Source organism: Rissa tridactyla, chromosome 7, assembly GCF_028500815.1.
Source record: "Rissa tridactyla isolate bRisTri1 chromosome 7, bRisTri1.patW.cur.20221130, whole genome shotgun sequence".
NCBI classification, from domain to species: Eukaryota; Metazoa; Chordata; class Aves; order Charadriiformes; family Laridae; genus Rissa; species Rissa tridactyla.
The window spans coordinates 29258431-29281591 of NC_071472.1; the positions used below are offsets into that span (position 1 = coordinate 29258431).

Sequence of the window (23161 nt, forward strand, 5' to 3'; positions counted from 1 at the left end):
AGGAAGTTCAGAAATTATCACTGCAGAATTCTAACACAGACAAACATTTTCACACTTATTCCTATGCATCTTTAATCTTTGATTGATTTTACTTTAAATCGTGGGCTAAATAATTTAAAAATACATAGATACAGGTAATAAAATTAGCAAGATAAACCTCATATACAAACACTTATTGCATTATTATATCCTCATGCCTAAATTAGATTTGCTCAGAATGATTTTTGGCCTACAACCTGAACTACTCATGATTTCACAAGAAGTTTAAGTGACAACTGTAGGATGAGCCCTCTGCCCAATAATTTGTTTAAGCTGGAATTGATTATTTTGCAAGACAATTACAACAGACATAGGGAAAAATACTTTTTGGTGTTAAAATACCTTGCACCAGAGTTTATACTTCCCATGGATATGAAATGCAAAATCAAGAATCAGCAGTGTATTAAAGGGAATTGTAATACTATGGATAAGAAATTATTTGGAACAGGAAATACTAATATAATTTCTCTGTAAACTTGGGTGGGTTTTAGGACCAAATTTGGTGCACAATAAGTTTTGGTATCTTCACAGAAGAGGGCAGAAGTAATGACCAGATCATTCATATATTACTGCTTTAAGAAAATGCATTGTTTTCCTTGTTTGATTTCCTATAAAAAGTCAAACAAATGAAACAGTCAAAGGGCAAATTCAGGACATAAAGCAGAACTCTGGTACAAACTGGGGCCTTAAATCCAAAGCGGCTATCAGGAACCCATTGCTGAGCAGAAGGCAGCATCACTACAACTTTAATAAGTTGTACCTTCGCATTCTCCAGACACCAAGTTGTGCCCCTGTGCCTCGTGAGAACTGCCCTTGTCATCACAGAACTTAATCACTTAGGCTTCCAGGTCATCTCTGAAACTGAGTCAGAATCCAGAAATAATGTGTCCTTCGGATAAGCCCCTCTTATGATGTCGGGCCAATAGATGTGCTCAGAAACATAAGGACATGTGTTTGTCAGAATGCGGGAACAACTCTTAGTAAGCATATACAGGACTCTCAGACATTAAATGCTGGTTTCTTTTTATAGAATGCTTGCTTTAAAAAATACAAAAACAATATATTACTAGTATTGATACTAGAGGGGAAAAATATTAAACGAATAACAGAATTAGTAAAACATTTTTTTTACTAAATAAAAATACATTATATTCCATTAACTATCATTCAAATGCACTACTTGCAGGGAAAGCCAATAAAGATTAGCTGTAAATTCAAGTTATCTTGCGCACTTAAGTACTTGTTTCACAAAGGATTAAACTATGCTTTTGAAGCAACTTACCTGTGACATCAGTTTTGATGTCAGCAAGCCTAAAAAGAGGTGCGACTTGTTCATAATAAACATGAGCGGCTTCTCTTTTGTGGCTACTTGGATTAACAAACACTTTTAAGGATTTTGGTCTATTTTGAAAGCCTAAAGGAAAACACAAAACATTTAAGATTACACACAGCCCAGCTATTTTTACAGCTTAAATGAATTTTTAATATTAGAATTATTACAGTACTTTAAGAGGGTAAAGTAAAGGTAAGTAAACTATAGCCTAAAAAATGTCTCAATTTCTTGGATGTGCGCTATTTATCTTAAAATTATACTACTGATTACTTTTCTGTGTACAGCTAATAAACAGTAGAAATTAATCATACACTAACCAAAACATTGTAGGAACCAGAAAAAAAAAAAGTGTATGTCATAATCTAGTTAAACCCTGATACAGGAGCAGGGTGAATGTGGAGAAGTTATAAGATTGGGCAACAACAACAACAAAAAATTAAACATCAAAACATATCCTTTTTGGAACTTAATATGAAACACTGCCAGCAGGCGTATGACAATAACACCCAACAAGACTGATACTACAATCCAATACTTTTGTTTTCCGAGATTTCAAATCAAACACTGCAAAGGAAATTCCCTCATCTTGAAAGAAGTCCAAAGAAATACAAAGAAATAGAAAAACTGGTAATATCACTCAGAAATCTCAGAATTATTGTTCATTTTATTTTTTAAAAAGTTACGTTTAGGTCTTCAAAGTAACAAGTTCTGAGCAAACAACACTGAGAAATACTGCTACGCAAGCAGTATCTTGTCTTGCACATTCATCCCATGAAGTAATTTTATTATTTGGAATATGGCATTTTGTTGCATAGTAAATAATTCATACTAAAACAAATAACATCATTACTTTTCAAGTTCTCTTTTCTAGAATTCCTACAATTGCCATGATTCAGCGAGGCTGGTTTGCTACAAAAAGCAACTGGTGGTATGCGATACTGCTGTTTCTTTGGTAGTTTTTTAAGATAAATGATTTGAACAATTTTGTACTCAATTAATTTATAAATTCTAAGTTTTCTTTTAGTATCAGGTTACACTATCACTGTCTTAGCCAAGTGAAAGCTAGAATATCTGGCAAGTATACTGCTTTCAACATTCAAGAACAAAATTAGTAGTAGCCACAACTCCAAAAGGAGCCAAGAGCGAAAGCTGCCCCATCTAGAGCGTTACTTCAATTTTTACAGCCACGTGTACCTTCAGAATGTCAGCTGGGACCTTCTGAAGCTCTTCCCACTTCACCTCAACACCTGAACAGGAGCAATTCCTCAGAGAAATTCTAGCTAAATATTATTTCAGCATCAAAGGGGAAAGCGTTCCTTAAGATCAAAAGATAACAAGTATAAAAGTCCCACCGATTATTTTTTTCACTTATTTAAACACATAAGAGAATATGGAAATGAAAACTAGCATTTTATCCAGTTTGTGTTAGTAAATCTTAGAAGACTTCATAGATACTGAATGAAATTATGAGATCAGTTTGCTACTATAACCTGAAAGCATACATAAAAGACAAGATTTCTAATTATATTTATGGCAAAATGTTACGCACAGTGCCGTGTCATTGCATGGCAAATTAATCCCGATGAAACCTTAGCGCCTGATGAATCCCAAATGTCTTCAGTAATAAGCCTTACTACCTATATTTGAAAGTATCTCCTATAAAAAGGAGATAAAAAGTAAATAGGGAACTTGGTGAGGACAGCCGATGTGCTGAAGGGCAGGGCTGCCATTCACAAGGACCTTGATTAGCTACAAGAAAGGTTTGACAAAAGCCTCAAGATGTTCAATAAAGACAACCATGAAGCCCAGCACCCGGCCCAGCACAACCCTCGAAGTGCAGGCTGGGGATTGACCAACTATGCAGCACCTCTTTAGAGAGATCTGAGGTTCCTGATGGACAGGAAGTTGGGACATGAGTACACTGTGCCACTGATGCCATGAAGGCCAAGTGCTTACTGGGTTGCACCAACAAGAGGGTGATCAGCAGGTCAAAGGGTATCACTATGCCCTTGTATTCAACATCTTTTGAGCTTGACTCTCAAAAACTGCGTTCACTTTTAGGCCCCCAGCATAAGACTGAGAAAGGGGAGCAAGTCCAACGGAGGACTGTGACAACAACAAGGGGCTGGAACAGGCCACATACAAGAGGCAGAGGGAGCTGCCTTTGGATAGCCTTGAGAAGAAAATCTACCAAAGTTCTGTCCTTAAGCGTCTACTGTGGGAGTAACAAAGACCACCAAGCCAGACTTCTTGCAGGTGCAAGGACAAAAAGGCAACAGACACAAGTTGCAGCAAGGGATATTCCAATCTGAAATAAAGAAAAACACTCTTCACAATGAGGGCGGTTAAGCCATGGACCACACTGCCCAGAGATGCTGTGGAATGTCCGTCCTTAGAGATTTTCGAAACTTATCAATTTAGCAATCTGATCTCATATAGAAGCTCACCTGTTCTTAGCAGGAAGCTGGAATAGATAATTTCCAGAGGTACATTCCAACTAAATTATTCTTGATTCTCTGGAAGCAGAAACAGTACTGTACTGTAGTGTAGTTCTAATCATAGGAATTACCACACAAATAGGGAATAAATGTTCCTGAAGTCTATTAAAACACATAAATCATCATCATAAAGACATTATAATAATTGTTATACAAAACACTTAATGGAAATCTGCTATCTGGTACTGTTGCAGTCTTTTAGATGTCATAAAAATATTAAGACCAAAAAATTAATTTCTGTGGCCTGATAATTTTGCCTAAAGTGTCAATAGAAATTAAATTGAAGGCAACAAGAATACGGACTCCTGATTTAAAAGAGAAAAGATTTAGCCACATTGATAAATGTGCTGTAATGCTTCTTATCTTCTCTACGAGAGATCTACCTGTGATCAGCTGCCCCTAAATGCTCGACCTCCACCAACACCCAGAGCCACAAAACTGTAAAAAATGACTACAGAGTCTTTGATTTGTAAGTAAAACATACCTTTAAATTTATAAATGGATATATATTTATAACACATGAAGCGAAGGGAAGGAATAGGTAAGTAGAAAGCTTGTAGAGAGGTGATGAAGTGTCATAAATGTGACCCAGACAGTGCGAGTTACAATAAACCACAACTGCTAAACCACCATGAGCAGAAAACTGAAGGGAAAAAAGCAAACATCAGTATCTCACTTAACTTTGAGTTTTAGGTGTAAAAATCGAGGCCCCAGCTGGCAATATAAAGCTTTACAAGAAAGCATAAGCAGGCAAAAGAATACAGACTTTTCAACTGGGGGCAGGGGGAAATCCTAGATTTTTAAGAAAACAGTTGAATTATTTTATTTAACCAAAAATTATTCTAAACCAGGAACTGTATTTATGATTATATATATTAGGTTGTTGTTGAAAACTAGAACAGAGTTAATACATAAATCCTAGTGAGATTTTCAAGAATCAAATGAATTCACAGGATAGAAGTGTTAGAATATTCTCTTTATGACTGCTTGAATATCAATTTAATTTTTTAGAGAGGTAAACTATTTTATTTATAGCAATAGGTATCACAAACAAGGCATTTGAGCAGGGATATGGTACACTACTGATTTGTTTGTGCCAAATGAGTGCCAACTGACATGAAAGAATGATCACAACAAAAATTATTTGTCATTATTATCATTAGCTGGACATGTTATAACACACCAAAAAACTGAGTTTAATGAATAACAATATCCAATAACAGTCAAAAAATTAAACTTTCACACAATTATGTAGTGAAACTTCTTAAAAAGCATTTTTAAATAATAATCATCTTTGATTAATCCATATAGATGTTGTTTAAAGAAAATTAAATCTCATTTACTACAGTCTGCAACTGATTTCAGTCTGTCAGCCTTTTGGTGTTCTCCTAACTGGTATTCTGTTATTGTTTGCCGTGGCTGCTCCATTTGAAACGAACCAGCAGCCGAAAGCAGGAAGGCCAACTGTTCCTCTAGTACTAACAAATGTGCTAATATGCACTAGTTTAAACTTGATCTATCAAGTGAAGCAGTGAACCATGAAAGGTGGTGGGTCAATCAGGGTGTTCTGAAAACAAAGGCTCATAGGGCAGCAGAGACGCTACACTCAGACGTACATCTGTGCTGCTTTCAGCTCTTAGCTTTATGAAAATGGGTTTATGTTACAAAAGTTAAGAGCCTGGAATCATGTCATTATTGCATACATTTATAAATACTTTATACAGCAGTAAGAATTTTATACATGAGGAAAACTAATAATATGAGACAGATTTGTTAATGTAACTATGGAGACACCACTGTTAATATTAACTAACCAAAGTTAATGTTTAACATTAATGGTTTAATTAAAACTTCATGCATGAAGTTTCAGACATTCATATCAAATCCCACTGTGAGAGATACTACAGAGTAGTAGATAAAAATAAAATGCACTTTATGCATTTTTTTGCTACTTTATCGTTTATTCTTAACCATATTTACTGCCTTCTGATAGTTTACAAAGTTTTTAAGTAAAACTTTTTCAAATCAACTGTTACTAAAAAATATGTCTTACCTTGCTAAAAATAATAATAATAATAATCAACAAATGGATAAGCATTGATAATTATGCATTTTCTTCCATTTCTGGGGCTATCAACTCTTTAAGTAACACTGAGCATTTGCATGCACAGAGGATTTTAAATTAAACAGTGAATTCCACTGACAGAGTATGTCCGCTGTACATGCCCGTGAGTCCAGCACAAAAGGATGCGAACGTATAAATCAAAATCACAGAGAGCTAGGTGTACAACAGGTCTGACGTGAGCTCACCGGCACACTACAGTTTGTCTAAGCTGCCATTTGGGGCTTTCCGGCAGCCAGTCCAGAACCAAGGCTCCATAGGTGCATGCCTCAAGACGGCAGTGATTATTTTACATCAGTTTAACGAATATGCAATATATGGGAAGATCACCGTATCATTGAGCAGGCTCTTCATATCTAGCTGGCATGCACATGAGCAGCAGAAACGTTATGCAGAAAATAAGAACTTATTTAAAAGTGGGAAGCTGGTAGTACACGTGTTTTGTTACCCTCTCTCACACACACACAAAAAGCCATTAATAGCAGCCACAGTAACTACATTCTAAATAACTACATTATATCTGTGTGCTCACTTGTATGACGACAGGCTTCATCAAAAATTATAGCCTAGCTAGTCTGAGCAGAAATTGAAAGCAACAGAGGATACTCACTATGAAGAGAGCAAGGATGAACAGGAAAAACCATGCAGGAAACGTTCAAGTCAGACACAAGACGCACAGTAAAAGGGAAACCGTGTACATGGTGTTTCAGAAAAAAAGTGAAATCTTCACTAGAGCAAATCTCCAGATAAAACTCTAGCTCATGTCATCACTGATAAACTTGCTTTTGTTGTTCCTCAAATTACTACATATGCATAAAAACCTAAAAACCTGTCAGAGTAAGGTAAACAAATAGAAATGGCATTTCTTTTGAAAAGAGACACACCTTTCCATAATATTTAGCCACTCTGACAAATGAAAGTACATGTTTACTGACAGCCATACCCAAACATATATACAATCTACTTCGGTAAATCACCAGCTTTTCATTTGCTCCAGCCTAGAAGTAATAAAAAACCTTAAAGTAAATAATGCAGCAATTAATGAAAATTTACTTTGTGATCAGATAGATCTGAAAAAGATACGTACACTTAAATTGTTATCATTTTAGAAGGATGAAATTTTAACTTTATCCTGCAGTTCATAAGGAAACCAAAAAGGAGCCAATATGAGTTCATTAACAAAGATGTCAGAAGCAAAAACGCTGAAAATTCATCACTGAGCAGAGATATACGAATGTGCCTTTTGAGATTTCAGTTAGTGAGGAATCAACAGAACTTATCTGCATTTTATACTTTTAGCCCAGACTTGGATCCCACTGGGAACTTCCTGCCAATGTTTGGTACGTTCTAAATAACACGACTTTTGTTTCTGAATTATACCATCACTATACCATCACTGTTTAAATTACTGATAATGTGTCTCTGCCACATTAAATGCAAAAATGCTGCTGGTTTTTTTGCTGCTTTTCTGGATAGAAAGGCAGTTTGAATATCCACTGAGTCTTCAAAACGTAACAGTGTAAAAACTTCTACTGTAATTACAGAACTTAAAACAATAAACACATTAGTAAATTATATTCTGGGGTTTGTGTTTGGGGTTTTTTTTCCCCCCTTCTTAGTCCTGATTGTTCCTGAACTAAAAGGAAAGGAGAAAAATGTATGGATTAGAGATCAAGAAAAATCTGTGCAAGGTTTGAGCTTCTGGAGAAAAACTGAAGCCAAAGGAAGAACTAGAAACAGCAACAACATTGCACAGAATGCTTTTTTCAGGTTCAGGTGGCTTCCAATTACAAAGCTATAAAACAGAGGCTGCACCTCCAAGTCAAGACAACCTGAGCAGGAGATACTGCAGCTTTTTTTCTGTGAACATATGGTATCACTGCTCCTGATGGATGGAGGGTAATCTGGGAACAAAACAGACATTTGCTCCTTATGCAAATGTCCTTGCCTTTATGGGTAGCTGGAGATCTGCAAGAATCTTGGCACTTCTGCAGATTTGGATATTTCGTGATAAAGCCTTTCAAAAAGGGGCAAGGGAAGGCACTTTTTAATACACTTTTATTTGTAAAATCCAAAGCATATTGTAAGCAAAAAATGTAAGAATGCACCGTTAATAACTCATATTATTTTACATTCTCTAATATCTGCTTTTGACACAGATAGTAGTCACTTTAGTAGAAGTAAACTATAAATCATTATTGAAAGTGTTATTACAAACACTACAGATGTGTAAGATTTGAATTCTGTAATCTGGCTCAGCATCAACAACTCAGCTATTACAAGATGGATTGTTTTTCTTCTGTAATAAACAAACTCGTTTACTATAGTCTGTAAGCAGAGACATATTTTGGAGCTAAATCAGAGAGTTTGGTTTGTGGGTTTTTTATTGTTTTGGGTTTTTTTTAAATCAAAAGTATGCTATATTCTGTGTCTTTCCAACATTGATAGTATTAAATTACAGTGAAAGTCTTTGGTGTTTTGAGTTTTTTCCCTAAATGGTGAATATTTTTTTCTTAAATTTAATACAGCTTCCATGAAAAAAAATGCAACTATCATGGGTTAAACAAAGCATCCTGAAACTGGCATCAGCCCAGGCAAACACAGAACAGTATTTTTAAAATTAAGAGTAGCCTCTCATCACTAGCTAGTGTCAATACATTTTGTATAAAATCATACAATAAGAGTCCTACAGAAACTTAAGAGGAGTTCCACCTGTGAATTTAAGCAGAAGAGGAAAGTCTCTCCCATTAGTCTCTTAAAGAATCTGCAGGTCTCAAGTGGGAGCTCCTAAACAGTCACTGGGAAGTCCCTGAAGTGTGCCCAGGACTGCAGTATCTGTAGTCCCATTAGATGTGCTGCAATTCCATGTGAAAACATCAACAATGTGTTTTATTTCTTTAAGAAACTGAATTCCCAAAAGGCTCTTCTGTCAGAATATAGTAAGCCACTTATTTTCAGCAGCTTCCAAAACACTTCCAAAAAATAGCATCAATTTAATTTTTACAGATGCATTAGTCAATTATTGTCACTTTCCTAAATTTTACACTTCACCGTGTAAAACTTCAGTAGTAAGCATTCACCAGCAATAACATTCATATCTGTGTGTCTTAATTTCCACAGGCAAAATATTTTTCTAGGCATCACTCAACTTTATGTATTGCCAATAGAAACAAGTCTGAAATAATAATGACATCAACCCCAATTAGGTACTTACCATTCAAAATTTCCTTTAGATGTCTAAACCACGATTGACAATGATCTTCACTTAAGTTATTTAAATGGACAGCACAGTCTGTTAGTTTATTCCCTTCTTTATTCAAGCATTTAAAAATTGTGATACCCAACAAAGTACCACCATTTTTCTGCCCTGCAAAACGACGACGTTTCAGTTTTACTGAAAATACATCTTTCATTTCAATAATCTCCTCTTGAGCCTGTAAAACCGTACTGGAATCACCTGTGGGGAAAAAAAAAAAGAAAAAAAAGAAAAGAAAAAGAAGCATTATTGATATGATTAGGAGTAATATCTAAAAAAAAAAATAAAATACTGTTACCGCTTCATCTCTAGCTTCACTTGTTGCATCTGCTCATGCCTGTATTGAAACTTATTGCATATAATTTGGCTCAATCACTGGTCTTACATTTTACCAACTTTCTGTTATTTAGGTTAGGTATCCAGCTATACAAATAACATGAATTCAAAGAGGTTATTTAATCCCTTTTCTGATATTGAAAAAAATGAATAAAATTGCAGACTAAGAACAATGAACCACTTTTTATTTTTTGCATTTGCATTCAAAGAGCAAATTCTTCATTGTATTCTCCTCAATCATCGATCAGAAAGGGTGCTATGACCCAAGCTGACTATATGCTCAATTTATATTCTCATTTGATACGACTTCTGCCTTTTGAGTTTAGACTGGAGACATATCAGAAAACAGTTAAGCAAAAACAGAAAAATAAGCAAAAAGCGTGTCACCCATCTTAGCTTTCATTTTCGAGTTACAAATTTACTTTAGAAGACAAGTAAAAGAAAAACAGTTTCAAGAAAAACAGTTTCAAAAGTTCTTTTGACAGTTCAAGACCCTCAGCCCAGGGGAGATCTGCGCTAGGCTCGAACACTAAGTGAAGGTTTTCTTATCTCGGGGCTGTCGTGCACAGGGACACCGTGGCTGCAGACACTACCGCTTCAGTGACACTAGTTCCAGATGCCTTTTGGAGATGGACCAAGTGAACCACTGTGATACAGGCTTCCCTTCCTTCTGCTCTCTTGAGCCATAAAACACCTGATTCCTCAAAAACAAAGTCAGATACACAGATTGAATGAAAAATGTCACCATTGCTGTAGGGGTCAGATACTCTGGACATGAAAAGAAAAGCTTTCCTGCTTTCTTTGTAATTACAGCCGTTCCGATATGCTAGACCTATAAAGGTCCCTCTGCAGCCCAAGGCAAGAAACACTACAAACCAGAAACCTTTTCCAAATCTCGCAACAGCTCAGTCAAGTGGTTTCTCAATAGCAAAAGCCATAACAGATTCTGTTTGATGACTATTTGCTGCATGCTGTACTGAAGTGCCTGGGAGAAGCTGAAAAAGACTCTTTTAACTGTCTTCCTGGAGAAGATGGACAGCACTGCAAGTGTGAGGCTGCAAAATCACGTGTCGCCTATTTCATTACACGACATGAAGCTGAGGGCTTCAGGGAGTCCTAACTTTCCTGAGCAGAGAAAAAGAAGCCTGCATCAATTCTTGTAACGGACGCTGGCATTTCTCAACATTATTTCTTGAACCAGACTATGCAGCAATCATCTTTCTATCCAGAAATCCTGGAAGATTGTTGCACCGCAGCAATCCTAACACAGCTAAAGCTTAAGTCAGTATTACCTCTCCTGACAATTCTCAAACAACCCAATTTTTCCTATTCCATACCAAATAACCTACCGCAGATGACCTTATACTTCTTACATATTTTTCCAACTTGTTACATTTTACCATCTTGATTTCTCCATATGTCAGCTAACTAAGGTGTAAAATTGGACTAAAATCATTCCATCCTTATCAGGAATACTGTGACAAGTAAATGTGTGTGTGCACTGAGATAGTACACGGGAAATTGTCTGTAGCGCAGCTTTTCAGAAGTATGCAGCAAATAAACAGGAGGAAACTCACCAAACAACAGAAAACAAAACAAAGCTTAAAGTACTGTAATCATTGCTATAAAAGTATTTTCTACAATATATATTGAAAGAAATCGAGGGACTGAGGGGAAAAAAATTTGCATGATTCCATTTGAACTATGATTTTGCATAGACTCAAAGGGAGAGTGGACATTGTACAAGTAACCTTAATACCAACATTACCAAATCAGAGATCTTGATATTTATTTTTTTTCATACTTTGTATTGCTCTTTTTTTGGGGTAAATGATCATGTTATGCATACGCATCACAAATAAATGCCAAACATTAGCCTATTTATCCTGCACAAATCAAGTAAAATGAAGGCCTGTTAAAATACTTTTTATTCCCCCACTAGCTTTCGTAGAATGACATTTACTCATAAGCCAGGTCTTGTCTATTCTTTTCAAGCTACTATTTCAGCCAGACTCTTATTTGCTTTTACACCTTCCCCTTACTCTGTATTTGTCAAATTCTTGTGTTGCTCAGATGCACGTCAAAACTTTGGAAATTTAAAATAACATATTCTTACTAGGCGGCACTACACTTCCAAAAGTAGTACTTGACTCTCGTTGTTCTACTGGAATACATTTCCAGATACAGCTTGGAGAAACACATAAACTGTAGGAATACTGAATCGTACAAAAGCATCAGCCTCGAGTTTTAAATTGTAGAGCAAATATTAACTAGCTAGTAGGATTAGGACAGCCAATTTTTACTAAAGTTGAAAAGAAATTTGCATAAAAGTCCCTCAGCACATTCTATAATTTTCATTATCTGTTTTTGCTGAAAATAAGATCATCACAAATACAGCAAAATTTTATAAAACAATTCAAATAAAGAAAATTTAATCGTGAGCTACATTTATAAAATATTTCTAGTATGTGGTAACAACCAAGTTTATTTTAAAAATAAACTATTTATTTGGTTAGACACTTTTTTAAACTTCCAAAACCCTATGATTCGTTAGTATCACATTGGTTATTGCTAGCTGTTTCAGGACATTAACTATCCTCTCACATTACTTAGAAAGATATTGGGTACCATCTGTTCTTGCAAGAGATTTAAGTATACATCTATTAGATATCATGCTATTTATTTAATTCAGTACCCGCTTCCCATTGTTGTATCTTCTGAAAAAAAAAAGTCAATTTAATTACAAGGAATAAAGATAATCTCTTCTACCAGGCTGCTCTGTCATCACAAGAGCAGAGAGGGAACCTGTATAAAGTAGGTTGCAGGCGTTCCGAAGAGTAAAACTAACAGCACTTAACATTTAACAAAGATCTAACAAAACCAGAATATATGGCACTTAAAAAAAATATTGCTGTAAGCCAAGGGCTTGTCTAAATCAATCTCAGCACATCTGTCTGATGTAGAGCGTAAACAGGATTAGAGTTGGATTTATCTGCTTGACGCTAATTGTACTCACAGTTTCTGCACATGTCCACTTTTTTTTTTTTCCAAATACAGCTTGAAAAAAAAAAAACCCTGCCTGGATATATGAATTTCTAAGAAGTTTTATGCCCCTATTTATCCTCTCACTGATTTCAAGCAATGAGGCTACCTGACATTTTTCCTATTTATGGTAGTCTAATCTCTTATTTAATAAAAAATTATGTTTAAATACACCACACTGAGCTAAATCAAAGGGTGAGGGTCTAATACGCTCAAATACAGTTTAATTATAAATAGCAACCCAAATTTTAATTAGTTAAGGGTGTTAAACTAGGCTTTAAACAAATAGATTATTACACATGTTTACAGCAAAATTGATGAAAACATACACAAAGAAGAAAGCAGTACTACTGAAAAATAGAACAGTTCGGAAAGAGAAGGGTGTTATCAAAATATAAACACCAACACTTCAAGAATAAAACACTTATTGGACTGTTTTTCTACCACAGAGGCCCAACACCTAGAAGTGGTACTTGATGACTTAATTTCCGTAACAAATATCTGGAAAACAGTAGAAAATACACATGAAATGTGACTGTGTAATTCAAGTACGAGGATTGGACAGGAAGGAAAATGTGTTATACTCCCCTGGTCATAAATTCTTCCTATGACCTTTGGCAAGACACCTAGCCCCACTTAATTACATTTAATAGATAAATCTCTTATGCATTTTAGGCTCTCTGTCCCATTACACTCTCAACGTTTACTTCGTTAATAGTTGGTTGCTATAACTGAGTGCAGTGTAACATAATAGAAATACTTAGAAATAAAAATTATCAAGACTATACCAAAGAAAAGACAGCGATCAACGGTAGTTATTATAGAACTGATTACAGATCATCCTACACTGTATAAACACTATTTTCAGAATAGCCATTCAGGATATGCAATATACATCTGCATTATATATATAGCTACATAATAATATAATAAGGATATAACTGCATTAATACAAAACGAAAAAGGAAGTAAATAGAATAAAAAATGAAACTAATTTTGACAATGTATCTACAAATTTAGGCTTAGGAATATTTCAAATTAATATGATAATGCCTAACGCATATAAACTAGGAACTGTTAAGCCCATTTTTTTCTTCCTGTAGTCTGCAAAGCACAGTAAGTAGCATGCAACTGATTCATAAAACCTCTACAGTTTTCAGTTACAACTTTGATTAAGGACTGACAATGAGAAATATAAAGGAGCGCCTATGATCGTTGTTGCCAGAAGAGCTGAGAATCACTGTATAGCTCGTCAGGCTATTTAACATTAATTTAAATACCAAACATGAGACAGAAAAGCTATTTTCAGAACATCTGAGTTTTCAAGGTTGGTTTTTTTTTTTTATTTCAAAAAGACAGGTCATGCAACACTTCGGCAAAATTTGACGCTACACCTCTTACTCTCTCCCGCAAGCAGAGAAAGCAAAATTGCACTTTCTGCTTGGCAAGGGTATCAAACAGTAAGCTGAGGAGACGAAGGGACAGCAAGGGCCAGGTTGGGGAGGGGCTGTGTTTTCTTTGAAGATTACTTTATGCTACTCTAGTCCTTTCAAATGATGTTGTAAGAGAAGCATAACACAACCAAGGCCCTAGTCTAAAAAAACGTTTCTCAGACTGTGTATAATGACCTCAGGAGCATCAAGGAGTTCAGAAGTACTACAAAGTACTGAAGAGATGCATCTCAGTTCCTCCAGAGCTGGAGGGTAAAAGCAGGTGTAACTACTAACTTCATCTTTTAATGGCAGCTATTCACTTGCAGCAACAGCTGTATTCCTTCGGGGCAGAAAATTGAGCTTAAAAACATCTGTCAGGAATACAACCGATTTTCATCCTCTGTCTCTCGAGAATGTGAGGGTGAAGTGATGTATTTTGCCAAGCCAATGCAATACCTTGCCGCTAATCCCTCTTCCAACACAGGCACCTACCCTCCCTCACTGATACAACTGTGTAGTCCAGCCCTTTTCCTTATGTCTGGCACTGGGCAAAACCAAGCTGAGTCAATTCAACTCCCTAAAGTAACACAGATTGCCCACTCTATTTTTAGCTTTTGTGCTGCCATGGTCTTCTGACAAGTTGTTTAATATGATCAGTTCAACACAAGTCCTACAAAACCAGAGGTGCTTCAAAGCGACAAGAAAATACACAACAGGGCAGAAGGAAGGACTGGGACTGTCTCCTTTCACCAGCAGGAAGCCAACATGGTTGGAGCCAATCTGCTGTGCATTTTCACTTCCAATTGCTAACTCCCCAAAGATCACACACACAGATCATAGAATCAACAAGAGTCAGCAAGAACTGGGAAAGATGCACAATGTTTTCTCTTAATTTTTTAGAGCTCTATTTACATCTTATCAACTAAAAAAATTGTAAGTCTCAGAATAAAACTCTGCTTTATAAACCTATAACGGCACATTAAGGTAGTTTTGCTGGAGAGGAAGTTACACACTATTTTAATACAGCAGGAAAAAGCATTATTCACTACTCCAGCTCAAAGAAATCATCTTATTTCAAGTAGTATCATACTATCTCTAAAAATAATATTATTATGAAGAATAATTGATATATTAAAAAAAATAAATAGTATTCTTGAACAAATATGTACTTCAGGATCCAATTTTTCAAACTCAGATCAAAAAAAACCAACCAACAAACAAAAAACCCCGGTAACTTTCCTATGCAAATCTGAGATCATGGGATAAAGGCTTTTACAAGATTACATTATTTCATTTCTCTGTCCAGTAATTCTTACAAATAATTAAAAAAAGACAAAATGTGATAAAGACAACAATATAAAACTGGCTTTGATGGTCTTGTGCAAGTTTCAATGCATTCTCCAGAAAGTGAAAAGTTTTTTCATTCTTTGCTCAGAGTATTTCTTGGCAATTTTACTATATTCATAGCATGAGTAAACACATCTAAACCGGCAGCCTCCTACCTTTCATCCTCCCGTCTTGTCTCTCTCCATGTTTCAACCTCTGCTTTCCCCCAAGACCCCTTGAGCAGCTGATTCCAATGTTCTCCATCACATCTTTTAAGGACTAAGCCTCATACTTCTGAACATCCTTATCAAACCTAGAGGGCTGTTGCAGATACATGCCTCTGTGCCCAGCATCGTATCATCACAGCAACTGCAGGAAGAGCAGCTTCAGGAGACATTTGGTGTAAGTCCTTGAAGTCCTGAGTTGGATCATGCTCAAGGACTTTAAATTTGGGTAAGGTTCACACCACCTTTAAAAGATGGCAATAGGCAAATTTCTGACAAAAAACTACCGCAGCTAAACTGCCCAGTTCTGGCTGAATCAAAATGAAAGATGATGCTGGCAACTGGCAGAGCAAACACGGGAACAGTTCAATTAATCCCATAGCATAAGGGCAGAGTTTAGTACAGCTCAGAGGTTATCTTTCCTGGAGCTGACTCCCCCTGGAGCAGAGACGGACCTGGAGACTTCCCCTCTGAGCGCCACCAGATCTCAAGAGTGACACCTGGACCCAGCATCCTGGGTGTCCGTGATGTCCCAGCAGGCCATGGACAGGACCACCATCTTGTAATGAGGCTCATTAGACATCTATCCATCAAGCTTTCATTAATGTCTTGATCCATCTCTGGTTTAGAGCAGTGAAGTACCTTGCTTATTAATTACAGGCTAATGGCAGAACTTTGTCCAAAAAACATACCCAACTTGGTAGTTTGAAAAGAAGCCCAATAGCTTCTTGAATAAATACCTCCATAGATAAGTGTGATTAAAGCTTAGCACGAGGCCTAATGCTGTTCCACACAAGAAGTGTCACCTTAAGGAAGCGTTTCCCCTTCATTCCCCAACAAAGAATTTGAGGGAGGTGATGAAATGAAAAATATCCGCCCTAAAAAGATCTACTGGGAATAATGCTGTGCAGAACACCACCACTAGCTGAAAGGAAGCAAGGCAGACACCGAGTGATTCTGAACCTGAAGCATTTGAGAGGATGCACGCAGCAAAGACTGTGGTTTTAAATAGTTAAATTTCCTCATTAACACCACACCAAGAAAGAGGTCACTGAAAATAAACGTACTACAGAAAGCTACATTTTATGTGAAGAGTATGGCCCCCACACTGCCTAATTTCATAATATGATTGGAAAAGTAGCAGCAAACCTTTTATGAAGTGCCTGAAACTTTGGGGCTTTTAATGTAATAAGTTAAAGGAGTTACGTAACAGATTTCGGAGTAACAACACGGTAACTAACATCAATGATTTCCATCATTGTGTAAAACCTCTGCAAGCACAAGCATCAGATTAAATGACTAGTCTCATATAGACCAACAATACGACCATAATATAATGGAATTCATTAAAAGAGAGAGATTTATGAAATAAAGCAGAAGACTGGGATCTAATAACTTACATGATTCAGTACAATGGGGCTTGCAGAGCTGAAAGGTACTAGAGAATCTCCAAAGAGGAAACATGAGCTTAATTTTACATTCATTTGAAAAAAATCTCATGCATACATGCTGTTTTGTACCTACTAACATATGTCATAATCATGGCAATTACTTCTGTCATTTCAGAAAATGAGAGGGAATCAAAATAGCCTCTTATGGCCACGTGACATCAGTGACTTCTATTAACTACAAGTTAATAATTAGTTCTACTTGGACTCCTCCCAGCACAAGATTTGCTTCAGCCTCAAATACAAATTTACAAACCACCCATAGTGCTAAACATCAGTGTTTCAGAGAACTCTACATGCCTCAAATATCTGAATTTTGGTCTTTTCTGGAAAAGATTTTCAAGCCAACATTTTCTTCCGGAAAAAAGAACAGACACATCCCATTCTAAACAAAGGACAATTTCCTTCCTGAAGCTATTGCTAATTCATGTATATTAGCAACTCATGCTTTTATGTATTGAAGCATAGCTATCAGCTGTTAGATAAGCTCATCCATAAATTTCTCATTGATTAACAGCTACGTGTTTGGCTTCATCCTCATTGATCTTTGGTCTATTTTTTCAGGAGCTTTCTTCATACACTCAGCCCTCCTTTGTATCAATCTGTCTGCACCGTCTACACTAGCCCAAGGGTAGAAGACGGCAACAGCACCACCAGAATCCTCTGACAAGCATAAAACCCTTCCCTCACCCCAGCACTCTTCAGCTCAGTTGCCACATAGGAAAAGGAAGAATGTAAACTACACCACTTTGCCTGCAGGGATGAATGAATCCTATTTTGTTCACGTATGCCACACTTCTAACAGACTTAAAAGAAACGCAACAAGAAACCTCACAGAATTTTGTTAGATGATCTTTGAAATATACATGGGGCTTTTTCCCCCCTTCCTCTTAACGGAGCTGTTCGTATTTCTCTAACTTTGTAAAATATTTTGGCCCATTAAAAATATACTTTATACATGATATATGTATAGTACAAAAATGGCTTAGAATACAATGCAAAATTTAAGGTATACTTACTCAATGGTGCAGTATACAAATTAGCCCTTCATATAAAGAGAAAGCTTACAAAAAGCTTTCTGGTATTACAATTATTGTTATTATATGGAATTGACTACATTTGCAGTGATGCATAATCCTGTGACTGAGGAAATTACATTCTCAGATTTTCATCAATTTTTATATTTTGTTTGTAGCTTAACACAATGACAAAGCTCTCACAGAAGATTTGATACCAATATGATGTGACACAACTGAACCCAACCTTAATTTCACTCACAGTAAGAAATCACAGGATTAAGTAACGCTGTGCAGTCTTTTAGAAAAGTTTATTGCTTCCAGATGGATGCAAGTTTCCTTTCAGCACTGATTGTATCTTCTGTACACAGGGTGCCAATGTTACTATAAATATAGACAAAAGCAGTTATAAAGATAAATTATTAAAATATTGACATAAACAGGCTCATGCAATACTGCCTCTCTTCACAAAGCAAGGACAGCTACATTAGAGTGATGCATGTATCAGAAATGTTCAATATCAAAACATGTACACCTTTTTAGAAATTACAGCCCGTATATGAACAAGCACAAATTTACAAGGTATCCATAAAATGACTTCTAATTCAAACTGCGTGCTCTTTGCCCCATGTTGTGTAGCGCCATGTGTTTCACTGCATGGTGCATACTACCAAGATGTCCACCTGTGCCCGTGTATCTGCGCAGCAAGCTAAGTATATGCTTACTTCATATAGCAGCAGAACTGTTGAATACACACTGCAATACACTTATGTCGAAATAAAACTAGAAATTGCAAATAACAAATGTCTTTAACCTAATTTAAATTTCGAACCACGTACCTAAGACACTGGCAAAGCGTACCAACAGCTCTACAAAATGCTTTCCAGAAAAAAAAAATAATTCTGGGGAATATCTGATTAGACTGTAAGAAAATTATATATAATGCTATTTTGGAAATCAAAATACACTCAAAAATTTTCAGGTAAAGCCCGTAATTTGAGTTATTTTAATGTTTTATGTTGTTACCCAGTTCAGGAATTATAAGAATAAATGGTAATGAGTCATTTAAAATCCATTATTTGAAATTTTCATGAGATTCTCAAAAATCAAAAGATCTCCATCTTGGTTTTGATTTGTGTAATAACCAGTGCATAAAGTAGAATATATTAATGCATTTTAAAGAACGTGCAGAATCTATTAAACTCTTCGTGAATAAAATTTTAGCATCGAGTACCATGAAATTCAAAACTAACTATCAGCATAGAAATAACTTCCACTATTACATCAAACTACATTAGTATACTAAGTTACAGAAACCTACTTATTTCCTGACAGGCACATCAACTGCTTCAAAACAGAGTCCCTAGACAAAAAAACAGCAACAAAAACCACCACCTTTAAATTTTCCATGATGACTTTCATCCTTGCATGCACCAGCAGCCTCCTATCTATTTTAAACAAATTCCTTGACATCTCCTCATCTATTCCTCTTAACTCCAGTATGATAACTGTAGCTAATTGCAGTCTATTCCTAATCCTAGTACTAAGTAGTACAAAAATCAAAGAGAAAGACTAACTGATTGACATATCAAAAAAAACAGTTTCAGATGAGTTTTCACTCTTGGAGAAACATGCGTCGGATCAGAAAGACACAACTCAAACGTCTCATAATACATATGAATTTTTACTATTCCAAACTTTTAAATGATAGCATTACACCAAATGGACACATACGTACAGGGGTTGCCACTATGAGGTTGATGTAAGATTCTTACTTGCAGATCCTAAGAATTTTACTCACAGCATAAAGATCCTGCATATGATTGCAGTATCAGAGAGCTTCATATTCCAAGCACCCATACACCAACTGAGATGCATCTTCAGACTGTCTCCAGCAGGCGCTTGCAGAGTGTGCACGTTATTGTTACCATTCTATTCAAATTTTCCTCTATCGCAATATTAAACTTACCTCACTCATTTAAAAGTAAATTTAACACATCTGAGTTTCTACACATATCCAGCCGCACATTACAAATCGGACAATAATCTTTGACAGCCTTAAAGTGAAACAGTGCAAGAAAATTATCACCACCTGTGTTCAAGAATTAATTACAATAGACAATCTTGGCACGCATCTTTAAGCTGTTGACATAACAAATGGGTGTTTTACATTGAGAGTCATCTTCCACCCTCTGAATATCAGAAATCTTCCAAAAAAGATGTATGGAAATACCAGCTAAGCATATTAAAGTTGCACTTTTTCCTACCTTGAGGTTGATGAAACTAATTACTCCTCTGGAATGGTTTGTAATGGTTTCAGACTTATATCATATACAAGTTTATCTATTGTATTTGGAATTTAACTTCCCTTCTCCACAATAAAAATAAAAAAACCCCAACACTATAGTAATTATAAACATACATATAAACAATATTTTCAAGGCACTAATGGTGAAGAAATGCCGGTTTCCCATACAGTCTGCTACTGTATTGTTAATTCTTAAAAACATGTAATAAAATTAACCTCGATATTTTGTCAAAGAACACACATTCTTTAAACTATATCAATCCACCAACAAAAATATGTACCTTTTAAATAGAAGGTTAGGCAAACTGAAGTTCAAATTCTACCAAGAAAGCTTGCTTAGTAGTGCAAATACAGATGGAGTTACAGACTAGTGTGCATGTGTGCTTTTACGTAAAATATAATTTAAATATAATCTAACAGGTTTCTGGTACGTAAGACCAGCAATACCAGATCAGAGCAAAAGTCCATCTGTCCCAGTATCTTATGTCAAACCATAGCCATAAGCAGATGCTAAGAGAAGAGAAGGAATAAAGCAAGCATTTATTCTATTTTCCACTAATACTTTTCCCCTCCCCACCTGTTTTCATTTGGGACACCCTGAACTGACTGCAGTTTCTACACATTTAACAGCACTCAAATGAGGCCTTGCTTCTCCAGCTGAATCCACAAAATCTTTTAGCATTAACAATATCCCTTGGCAGTAAGTTCTGCAGTTCTCTTACTTGCTGTGTGATTATTCCTTTAGTTTTGAGCCTGGTTCTTGTTAGCCTTATTAGATGCATCGTATTTCTTACGCTGGAAGATGGAAAGCCATTGCCATCTACTCTCTCCAGGCCCCATCTCAACTGCCTCCCTTTCAGACCAAAGAGTGCCAGCCTAGTCTGTCACTCTCATCCAAGTGCCATTCCCGACCGTTAATCATTGTCACCCCCTGAACCTTCTCTAGTCCCACATCATCTTTGTTGAGAACACCAGAACTGCACGCACTATTCAAGATGTGGTTAAACAACCTTTGGTTTATAGAGCATACAAACATCTGGTTTAGTCTCCATTTATGTTCTAATGACCCTTAACATAATAATCCTAACAACTGCTTAAATGACAGATGACATTTTCCACATAATAAACCTATGATCATATAGAATCATAGAACTATAGACTGGTTAGAGTTGGAAGGGACCTTAAAGATCATCTAGTTCCAGCCCCCCTGCCCTGGGCAGGGACAACTCCCACTAGACCAGGCTGCTCAAAGCCTCACCCAGCCTGGCCTTGAACACCTCCAGGGATGGGGCATCCACAGCTTCCCTGGGCAACCTGTTCCAGTGTCTCACCACCCTCACAGTCAAGAATTTCTTCCTAATGTCTAATCCAAATCTCCCCTCTTTCAGTTTAAAACCATTAGCCCTTGTCCTATCGCTACACTCCCTGATAAGGAGTCCCTCCCAGCTTTCCTGTAGGCCCCCTTTAGGTACTAGAAGGCTGCTATAAGGTCTCCTCAGAGCCTTGCCTTCTCCAGGCGGAACAACCCCAACTCTCTCAGCCTGTCCTCATAGGAGAGGTGCTCCACCCCTCTGATCATCTTTGTGGCCCTCCTCTGGACCCACTCCAACAGGTCCGTGTCCTTCTAATGTTAGGGGCCCCAGGTTAGGAATATAGGTTAGGAATGGTCTAGCTACAGCTCCTGATCTTGATCCCAAGCTGATGGCATTCAGATAAGAGATCAATACATTATACTAAACTTAATTATATCAACTTTTGGACTCGCTGTCCAATTACCCAGTTAAATCTGCAAAATGGTCATGTCTCTGAAGCTGTGCTGTAGGACATAACTGACAGTCTCTAAATGCTTTTCCACTCCTATTTTAACATTCCCCAAACAAAAAAAAAAAATCAGCATTTCTGCTTTTTCATGTTTATCCCATGCCATTTTTTCCTCTTCCATACTCCTTCCAGACCACATTGTTAATATACCAAAGGCATTGCGAACTTTTCAGGTAGCCTTCGCTCCATGAATTAGACAAAGAAAACAAACACTGGAAACAAACCAAACAGAAACATATTTAAGAACAGCTTCATTTTTACTGTAAGTTCATTTTATTAGTCTGCTCCTGCATATAAACTAATATTGCTAAAATGTTAAACTTGCAAATGTAAAAAGCAGTAGCCACTTTAACGAAGACAAACAAGCATATATGTACAAATTACATTGCAAGTTTAGTACTGAATTTCTGTGTGTACGTTCCACAAATGGTTTCCATAAAACAAGTGAGACCTAGGGACGAAATTTCAAAAACACCACCTGCTTGTTTCCATCATATTTTAAATAATTAACTCCTCAACAAATGTAAGTGCAGAAAAAAGCCTTTTTATTTCATTTTTGTTTGTACTACAGTAAACAAACAAAAAAAAAGAACTACAGACATTTATCAGGTACTCTCTTTTCTTCTGCTAAGCACTGTTTTCTAAAGCAATCATAGTTATTATTACTCCTCTATCACAAAAGATACATGGAACAGAAAAGGATTTGGAGGATATTCTTAGTTTAATCACAGCCTTGTTTAATGACTGTGTTGTAGTCAAGTGACCAAGAAACAGTCCATTTCACACAAAATATTCAGAAGCATTCTTTTTCCTTTAATAATACCAAGTTAAAAATAGACATCTATATACAACCTTCTCCCGATCATTGTAACATATCAATACATTTAGGTTTACTACAGGATGTGCCAACTGCAGAATTTACTAAATGAAACCACAAATCTGTTCAAAGTTTTACGTCA

The 23161-nt window shown here is 36.3% G+C and overlaps 1 protein-coding gene across 1 annotated transcript in view; it reads right to left on the reverse strand.

The window, feature by feature from the left end:
- Positions 1-23161, reverse strand: part of CERKL (ceramide kinase like) — a 58344-nt gene that overhangs the window by 23613 nt on the left and 11570 nt on the right. Inside the window, exons 2-3 of the mRNA XM_054208923.1 lie at positions 9207-9449; positions 1322-1453 (exon numbers count right to left, since the gene is read on the reverse strand). Coding sequence (XP_054064898.1) covers positions 1322-1453; positions 9207-9449 — 375 coding nt within the window. The remainder of the gene's footprint in view (positions 1-1321; positions 1454-9206; positions 9450-23161) is intronic.